The 10,225-nt window shown below is 51.7% G+C and overlaps 1 protein-coding gene across 1 annotated transcript in view; it reads right to left on the bottom strand.

The window, feature by feature from the left end:
- Positions 1–360: 360 nt before the first annotated feature.
- LOC309552667 (deoxycytidine kinase 2-like) overlaps positions 361–10,225 on the bottom strand; it is a gene marked incomplete at its 3' end in the record, with an annotated part of 136,890 nt that continues 127,025 nt past the window's right edge. The window contains exon 6 of the mRNA XM_082253597.1: positions 361–517. Within this exon, the coding sequence (XP_082109723.1) occupies positions 361–517 (157 nt within the window). The remainder of the gene's footprint in view (positions 518–10,225) is intronic.

The raw sequence follows: 10,225 nt of genomic DNA, 5'->3' as shown, positions 1-10,225 counted from the left end.
CAAATGTTACTTTTAATGATTTTATTCCCAAAATTGCTCAAGGATCATTCCAAAGACTATGGAAATGGGGATTAGGGACAGAAGTGAAAAATAGTGCCCCGTTATTGGTGTTGCCTGGGGGCGGAACAGTCGCCCGTCTTTGGTGTGGTCGGGGGGGGGAGCAACAGTGCCCCGTCATTGGTGTTGCCGAGGGGGGGGGTAGCAACAGTGCCCCGTCATTGGTGTTGCCGGGGGGAAAACGGCATATTGAGTTTTTTTAATGATTTTATCCGATCGAAACAATAAAAATCGTCCAATTAATCGATTATGGAAATAATCATTAGTTGCAGCCCTACTATGTAACTATGTAGTGTTATTCAATCACAGAGAGCACGTATTTCCAAAAAAAACGTTATTCAGTAATAACCAGATTCTTACTTTGTCAAGTAATGCTTCTTGTCTAATCTTGTCATTTTTGAAATCTTCATTTACATCAAGCATAAGCACTGGTGCATGACGGAGAGACTCGAAATCCAGGCTATTTGTTGACCGAAGAGAATCCGTATATTTAAAAAAAAAAAAAGAAATATTAAAAAAAAAGGCATATTTTAAAATTTGAACTAAAAGGCATTTTTATTTTCAAACATGAAAATCAATATTAAGATCTAACAATTGACTTCCTTTATTCCCCATTAGCAACACTAAGCAGGATTGCAGGAGAAGGAAGCACAGCGACTTGTTTGCGTTTGCTCCCTACTGCAAAGTCAGCAGGTTGAGGCAGGTCCTTGAATAATGCAGCTAATAAATGATAGTTTTTGTTCATGCAACCATCGGGTAAATGGAGGAAAAAAAACAAACAAAAAAAAAAAAACAGTGACTTGATTCCCCATTGACACACTTGATGTGGATGAGGGAATCCTCCCTGCTGAGTAATTGCATTCTGACAGCGGGGAGACCTCCTTGTCATCAGAATACACTATACCAGCTTTAGCTTTTGGTGCCGATTGGAGATTCGAGTCAATTTTTTTCCTTCAACCTGCTGTCTGAAAGTAAAAATTAATCATCTATGGCAGGGCTCAAAATTTCAAGTCCTGAGCTACTAGCCACACCTTAAGAGTTACTCGCCACCAGTTGCCCCACCCAACCTTACCCTGCTCCGCCTATTGTTCCACCCCTAAAACACACTCTCTTAAGTTATATCATTAAATGACACTGCTAAATGATGTATGCAGAATTCGGTTACAAAAATAAATATTAACAACTTTAACATTAAAAAAATATAAAGTATATTTCATTGATTTGACTGTAATAAATAAAATAAGGATATAATATGATTGGCTACTATAGGCAATGTACATATCATTACTGCCTTGTTAAGTAAAGATGCGCTACATGCAGAGTGCAGGATTGAGAGGTGCACTACATACAGACTGCAGGGTTGAGGGGTGCGCTACGCTAGGTGACTGGGCGGGAGTGAAACTTTCTTTCTGGGTTTGCACCGACCCCATCCTTAAGGCTCCACTCACACCTGCGTGTTTTGTAAACGCATGCAAAAAACAGAATTTTTGTAAAATCTTACCGTAAAATTCCTTTCTCGGAGTTCTCCGACAGTCGCCGCCCACTCATACAGTCTTCACTTATGGGGTATTGACTTCATCTCCACAGGAGTTTCTAGGCATAAGACTTGTAAAAGAACAATAAATCTACATAGTCACACCCATGGGGGCTGTCCTAGTTCAATACCCCCCTGCAATAGCCATCCCAATTCAGTTTGGTCGCAAGCAGTGAAAGTGTATAACAAAAAGGACCCCAAAAAGAGGGGCGGGGCGGCGACTGTCGGAGGACTCAGAAAGGAATTTTACGGTAAGATTTTACAAAAAACGGAATTTTTGTAAAATCTTACCTGTAAAATTCCTTTCTCTGAGTCCTCCGACAGTCGCCGCCTCTTCATATTCGTCACATATGGGGACATTCTGATTCGGTCTGCGACCAGTCAGGGTCTGGAGAAGGACCTGTCTGTCACGATGCAAACTCTGCAGGAGTTCGGTTGGACGATAAATGTTCCAAAGTCGACACTGAGTCCGTCGGTTCGTCTTCCCTATCTGGGAATGATACTGGACTCGGTGCAGGCGAAGGTCTTCCTGCCGGAAGACAAACTCAGGACTCTTCAGGAGGAAGTCAGGTCCCTCAGGGACGTTCCGAACTCGTCTCTGCGGACGTGTATGAGATGTCTGGGATTGATGGTCTCGGCTTTCGAGGCGATTCCTTTCGCGCAGTTTCACACGCGGGGTCTCCAGGCGGAGATCTTGTCCAAGTGGGACGGGCGACCTCAATCTCTGGATCTTCAGATCTCGTTGAGTCATCGCACCAGGGAAAACCTTCTGTGGTGGCTCCAGTCCCCGTTGGTGTCCGGGTGCAAGTCGTTTCGTCCGATCTCGTGGACGATAATCACCACGGATGCCAGCCTGTCGGGCTGGGGTGGTGTTCTGGGCGTTCTGTCCGCCCAGGGGACCTGGTCGGAGGGGGAGTCTTCCCTCCCGATCAACATTCTGGAATTGCGTGCGATAAGGCTCTGTCTTCATCGCTGGACGGACCGGCTGCAGGGCTGCCCGGTTCGGGTGCAGACGGACAATGCCACGGCGGTGGCCTACATCAACCACCAAGGGGGCACCAGGAGTGCCCGAGCGGCTCGAGAAGTGGCCGACATTCTGTCTTGGGCCGAGACTCATGTCCCGGCGATAACGGCGGTTCACATTCCGGGAGTGGAGAACTGGCAGGCGGACTATCTGAGTCGCCAGACCCTGGATCAGGGGGAATGGTCTCTCCATCCGGCTGTCTTCCAGATGTTGTGCGCGAAGTGGGGTCTTCCAGATGTGGACCTGCTCGCGTCTCGCCTCAACTACAAGGTGAAGAGGTTCGTGGCAAGGACGCGCGACCCTCGGGCAGACGCGTCGGACGCGTTAGTGGCCCCGTGGCATCAGTACAGGCTGATGTACGCGTTTCCACCGATTCAGTTGCTGTCCCGGTTCCTTCGCAGGTTACACTCGGAACGCAGCACGGTGATTCTTGTGGCACCGGACTGGCCTCGCCGGTCCTGGTACGCAGACCTCGTGAATCTGGCGGTCGACGCCCCCTGGCGTCTGCCTCTTCGGGACGATCTACTGTCTCAAGGACCGATTTACCATCCTGCTTTACAGTCGCTGGCTTTGACGGCCTGGCTGTTGAGACCGAGGTCCTGAAGGAGAAGGGTCTCTCTCCAGAGGTTGTTCATACCTTGATCAACGCGAGGAAGTCTTCCTCGGGAAAGGTTTATTACCGTACTTGGAAGGCCTATTTTGCCTGGTGTGAGTCCAGGGGGTTTTCACCCCGCACGTACTCGGTTTCCCGTGTGCTGTCTTTCCTTCAGACGGGTGTCGATCAGCGTTTGGCGCTGGCTACGATAAAGGGTCAGGTGTCTGCGCTGGCCGTTCTGTTTCAACGTCCCGTGGCTTCCAACTCCTTGGTTGGCACTTTTATTCAGGGTGTGCGGCATCTGGTTCCCCCTAGGAGGGATCCTTTGCCCCCTTGGGACTTGAATCTAGTCCTATCTGTGTTACAACGTGCTCCTTTTGAACAGATCAGGGAGATCTCGTTGTCTATGTTGTCCAAAAAGGTCGCCTTTTTGGTGGCGATCACTTCGGCTCGCAGAGTGTCGGAACTGGCGGCTTTGTCCTGCAAGTCTCCGTACCTGGTTGTTCATTTGGATAAGGTGGTCTTGCGACCTAATCCTTCTTTTCTGCCGAAACGAGTTTCGGAATTCCATCTTAACGAGGATATTGTTTTGCCTTCGTTGTGCACGAAGCCTAAACATCCAAAGGAGGTGAGATTGCATTCTCTGGATGTTGTTCGGGCGATTAGGGTTTACCTTAAATCGACTGAGTCTTTTCGAAAGACGGACTCCTTGTTTGTTCTTCCAGAGGGTCCTCGGAAGGGCATGGCGGCTTCCGCCTCTACCATTGCCAAATGGATCAGGCAGACCATTGAACAGGCCTATGCCTTGCAGGGGAAGGTTCCCCCTGTGCCTGTGAAGGCGCACTCTACTAGATCTCTGAGTACGTCTTGGGCCTGTCGTCATGGGGCTTCTGTAGCCCAGGTGTGTAAGGCGGCGACTTGGTCGACCGTACACACTTTCACAAAATTCTACAAAGTAGATGTTCAGGCATTGGCGGATGCTTCCTTTGGCCGCAAGGTTCTTAGTGCGGCTGTTCCCTAGGGTCCCTTGTTGGGGACTCCTGGCTGTTGGGATAAGTTTTGTATCCCCTGGTTTTTTGTCTTTTCCTGGGTTGTTGCTCCTGTTGAGCACTTATTTTTGCTGTTGCCCAGCTGGTTTCCTTCCTTTGGTAAGGTTCCTTTCTTTGATGTGGAGACTGCGTTGCCTTTCGGCGCGGATGCGTTTCCCACCCCTCATGTTTGCACTGCTTTGGGACGTCCCCATATGTGACGAATATGAAGAGGCGGCGACTGTCGGAGGACGTAAGAGAAAACGGAATTTTTGTAAAATCTTACCTGTAAAATTCCTTTCTCTGAGTCCTCCGACAGTCGCCGCCCCCGCCCCTCTTTTGGGGTTTGAATGTATACTCTACTGCTATTCCACTAAAACTGAGATATGGTTGCAGGAAGTAGGAGGGTATTGACTGAGGGGACCACCCCTTGAGGGTGGGATATGTTAAAGCTTTATTGTTAACATATTCTGTTGCCTAGCTACTCCTTCGGAGCAAAGTCTAATACCAGTGAAAGTGTATAACAAAAAGGACCCCAAAAAGAGGGGCGGGGCGGCGACTGTCGGAGGACTCAGAAAGGAATTTTACGGTAAGATTTTACAAAAATTCAGTTTTCACTTACGTCCTCCGACAGTCACCGCCCACTCATACAGTCTTCACTTATGGGGACGTCCCAAAGCAGTGTAGACATGAGGGGTGGGAAACGCAACCGCCAGAAAAGTAACGCAGTACCCACATCAGAGAAAGGAACCTTACATGCACAGAAAAGTAACCTTCTGGGTAACCAAAAACGGGCTCAACATGAGCAACAACCCAGGAAACAAATAACCAAGGGGATAAATAACCCCAACAGCCAGGGACCCACACAACTCAGGGTTTCCTATGGCACTTTGCGGCCAAAGGATGCATCAGCTGATGCCAGAACATCAAGATTGTAGAACCTTGAGCACCGACGACCAAGTCGCAGCCTTGCACACCAGGGCCACCGAGGCCTGATGCCGATAGGCCCAGGATGTACTCACCGATCTGGTAGAGTGCGCCTTGACAGGGAAGGGAGGAACCCGTTCCCGCAACGAGTAAGCCTGTACAATGGTCTGTCTGATCCATTTGGCAATGGTTGCTGCAGATGCAGCCATACCCTTCCAAGGTCCCTCAGGAAGGACAAAGAGAATCCGATTTCAGAAAGGATTCAGTCGACGACAGGTAAACCCTGATCGCCCGGACAACATCCAAGGAATGCAAGGCAACCTCTTTTGGATGCTTAGAATTCGCACAAAGCGAAGGCAAAACAATGTCCTCATTCAGGTGGAATTCCGAAACCACCTTAGGCAAAAAGGACGGACTAGGTCGCAAGACCACCTTATCCCTATGAACCACAAGGTAAGGGGAGCAGCAAGACAACGCCGCCAACTCTGACACTCTGGGAGCAGAAGTGATCGCTACCAGGAAAGCAACCTTCTTAGCATGGGCAACGAAAGTTCCCTGATGTTTTCAAAAGGGGAATGCTGCAACACGGACAGAACCAAGTTCAAGTCCCATGGAGGCAAGGGCTCCCTTCTAGGAGGGGCCAAGTGACGCACACCTTGAATAAAGGTGCGAATTAAGGAATTAGACGCCACAGGGCGCTGTGAAAGAACAGCCAGTGCAGAGACCTGGCCCTTAATCGTGGACAACGTAAGACGCTGGTCCACACCAGCCTGGAGGAAAGCCAACACTCTCGCCACCGAGTAGGAACGAGGAGAGAAACCCCTGGACTCACACCAGGCAAAATAAGCTTTCCATATACGGTAATAAATCTTACCAGAGGAGGCTTTTCTAGCCTTAATCAAAGTAGGAATGACCTCTGGAGGAGAGACCCCTGTCTCTCAGGACATGGCTCTCAACAGCCAGGTCATTAAAGCCAGCGACTGTAAAGCAGGATGGAAGATCGGTCCTTGAGACAGCAGATCTTCTCGCATTGGCAGCCGCCACGGAGGCTCTACGGCCAGGTGAACGATGTCCGCGTACCAGGACCGGCGAGGCCAGTCCGGCGCCACCAGAATCACCAGCAATTTTTCCGAGGCCAACCTGCGAAGGAACCTGGACAACAATTGAATCGGAGGAAAGGCATAGATCAGTCGATACAGACGCCAAGGCACCACCAGCGCATCAGAGGCACCTGCCAGAGGATTGCGCGTTCTTGCCACAAACCGTTCCACCTTGTGGTTTAGCCGAGACGCGAACAGATCCACATCCGGGGATCCCCACTTCGCACACAGCATTTGAAACCCCTCCAGGTGTAGGAACCATTCCCCCCTGGTCCAGGGTCTGGCGGCTCAGATAGTCGGCCTGCCAATTCTCCACACCCGGAATGTGAACCGCCGATATCGCCGGGACATGAGTCTCGGCCCAAGACAGAACACTGGTCACTTCCTGGGCCGCCCGGGCACTCCTGGTGCCCCCTTGGTGATTGATGTACGCCACCGCAGTGGCATTGTCCGTCTGCACCCGTACAGGGCGGCCCTGAAGACGATCCGACCAATGGATCAGGCACAGCCTGATCGCTCTCAATTCCAAGATGTTTATCTCAAGGGAGGATTCCTCCTCCGACCAAGTGCCCTGGGCAGATAGGTTGCCCAGGACTCCACCCCAGCCCGACAGGCTGGCATCCGTGGCCACTACCGTCCACAGAATTGGCCGGAAGGACTTTCCGCCCGACACCGCCGGGGACTGGAGCCACCACAAGAGATCCATTCTGGTTTGGCAACTCAGAGACACTCTCAGGTCCAAGGACTGAGGCAGTTTGTCCCACCTGGCCATGATCTCCGCTTGAAGAGATCGCGTGTGAAACTGTGCAAACGGTATCGCCTCGAAGGCCGAAATCATCAACCCCAGGGACCGCATACAGATCCTGAGTGACGAGGATTCATTGTCCCCGAGGGACCTGACCTCGTTCTGCAGGGTCCTGAGCTTGTCCTCCGGCAAGAACACCTTTGCTTGAGCAGAGTCCAGAACCATTCCCAGGTACTGGAGACGAACCGAAGGCGACAAGGTCGACTTCTGAATGTTGATCGTCCAACCGAACTCCTGAAGCGTCTGGACCGTAGTGGACAGATCGCGCAGCAGGCTCTGGCTGGCACTCAATCTTAACAGGAGATCGTCCAGATATCCCAAGACCGCAATGCCCTGTGCCCGCAATAGGCCCAGAACAGGCGCCAACACTTTGGTAAAGACCCTTGGAGCCGAAACGAGACCGAAAGGCAATGCCACAAACTGGTAATGCTCCTCCACGATAGCAAATCGGAGGTACCTCTGATGACCCTCGATAATGGGGATGTGTAGATACGCATCCTTCAGGTCTATAGAGGCCAGGAACTCCCCCGGATTAAGTGAGGCCACCACCGAGCGGAGTGATTCCATTCTGAACATTCGAACGCGCAAAAAGCGGTTCAGCGCTTTTAAGTCCAGAATCGGACGCACTTTGCCCCTCCTTTCTGGGCACAGTGAACAGATTTGAATAAAAACCCTGAAACCTGTCCCGATGAGGCACCGGGACGATCACCCCCTGAGCGAGAAGATCCTGCACCGCTTGATGTATGTCCTGTAACCGCCCCGGGGGTCAAATGAAGATTTGAGGGAAAGAATCTGTTTGCTGGCCGTGAAAGAAATTTGATCTTGTACCCTGACCGAATGATTTCCTGAACCCACCTGTCCGTGATTCGGAGCAACCAAGGTTGGAGGAAACCGCGCAAACGTCCCCCCACCCCTGAAATGGGTGTGGGCGCCCCTTCAGGCAGAGGCAGACTGAGCCACCGCACCGGCCTGGCCAGATTTTTGCTTGCAAAACCAGGGCTTCTTCTGGCCACCTTGGCCCTTGGAGGGTTTTCCCTTGTTCTGTGCCTTGAAGGCACGAAAGGACCCCTGAGTAGGTTTAAAGGAGGGGGCCCGCTTACCGCGGAAAAACTTACCCTTAGGGTTCTGGGGCAGCAAAGTGCTCTAACCCCCAGTGACTCCTTTTACCAATTCATCCAGGGATTCCCCAAAAAGGCGAGACCTCGCATAGGGGATATCAGCCACCGTCTTCCTTGATTTTTGGTCAGCCGACCAACACTTCAACCAGATTAAGCGACGGTTAATCACAGCGACACTGGACAGGCGTATCGCCAAAGGGGCCTCATTTAGAGCCGCATCGCACAAATACATGACCGCATGGTAGATCTGATCCACCATCTCCACTGTAGCGGGAGGGGCAGAGTCGGCCACGAGGGTGCGTTTCAGCACCTTGGTCCAATCCGCCACAGCCTGAGCCACCATCACAGAGGCAAAAATAGGCTTGAGCATGGAACCCGCCACCATGTAGGCGTGTCGGGCAAGAGATTCAAGCCTCCTATCAGTAGGGTCCCTAAACACCGGAGAGTCATCGGCAGGGTAGATTTATTCAATCTAGCCACCGTGTGATCCACTTGAGGAGGCACACACCAGCGCGCCATCGTAGTGGCCGCAAAAGGGTAGAGAAGTTGAAACTTCTTAGGCACCACGAAGGTGTGCTTTAAATTACGCCATAGCTCATTCACCTTATGGTGAAACTCTGCGGGGCAAGGAAAAACCTGCGCTGTCTTGCGGGTTCAGTGTGTGCCAAAAGAGGACACAACGCCCGGAGGAGTGGGCTCATCCTCCAAATGTAGTGTTTCCTTCACCGCTAGGATCAACTCATCCATAGCTGCGCGTTCCCAGGGGGGGGGGGGGGTCATCCACCCCTGCGACCTCCGCCTCCCCCTCAGACTCTTGCGGGTCCTGAGAAGAGCGAGACCCCGAAAGGGCCACGCTACCTACAGCAACCATATCACACTCAGAATAAGAAGAAAAGGAAATTCTAGGCCTTTTTCTAGCAGCACGTTCCGACATCAGCACATCCATTTTTGACACCAAAGTTGCCACAAAAGCAGCCAAATTAGTGACTGTAGAAGATTCAGAGGACCCTGAATCCCCCACCAAAGCTGGAGGAAACTTGCTGTCCTGGGATTCCATTGCAGAAATAAAATTTTTTTTTTTTTTTTTTGGAACTGGCCCTTTAAGAGCGCTGTGGATCCCACAGCACACCGCTATCGAGACTGTGACACACAGACCCCCCGCAGGGACAAAACTGACCAGGAAGAGTGCACAAAGCAGGATAAGAAAGGAACAGCAGGACAGACACCCCACAGTGTGTTACCAGCTTCTTTGGTCGGCTCTGTGAGAAAGGAGGAAGTGATGTCACCGCATGGAGGCTGAACTAAGCTGCAGGCCAAGGGAAAATGGATGCCTATGTAAACTAATGGGAGGCTTCAGCAAGATGGCCGCCGACATGTGCTCGGAACGATTGTGCTGCTACACACAAGATGGTGCAGTAAGGCGCGAAAATACACTACATGGCATGCTGTATGAGCGCCCACAGTGAAGCCAGACATGCTGCCCACACGTAAAATGGCGGACCAGCTGTCTTTTAACCCGCATCGGTCGCCGAATGTGTCTGCATCCCCAAGCACCCTAAAGTGACATTAGGAGAGGGACCCCCAAAACCCCCACACAGCGCTGCTGTGAGAGAATAAAAACCCCCGCAGGGACCGGGACCAGGGAGCCCAAAATGCACAGACACAGGGGACACCACAGACACACAGGACTGCCGACCCCAGACAGAGGCCCCACATAGAATGTACTTACCTGTACCCAATGGCGTGGGGTGCCTCATATCAAGCGGGAAACCGCCCACCCTCAGATGGCAGGGGAGTGCCGCCAGCCCAAAATGCAGGACACTATCAGTGCACGGACGAACCTATGCTGTGTCCAGTGAGGTAGCCACCTCACATGGCTGCATGCCAGATGGACAGGGATGGGTCGTTTATGAGGCCAGGGCGAACACATAGCCTGCGAAACGCTCGAGGGCGGGCTGGGATTCCATCTGACCCTCTGTCCTGGAGAACCAGGACAGTCAGTCCAAGTCCCGACTCCGCAAACGCTGTCTTCATCCG

The sequence above is a fragment of the Pelophylax lessonae genome (genome assembly GCF_965119305.1).
Source record: "Pelophylax lessonae genome assembly, chromosome: 4".
Lineage (NCBI taxonomy): Eukaryota > Metazoa > Chordata > Amphibia > Anura > Ranidae > Pelophylax > Pelophylax lessonae.
The sequence above is the reverse complement of the archived record's forward strand: the minus strand, read 5'-3'. Positions and strand labels throughout refer to the sequence as shown.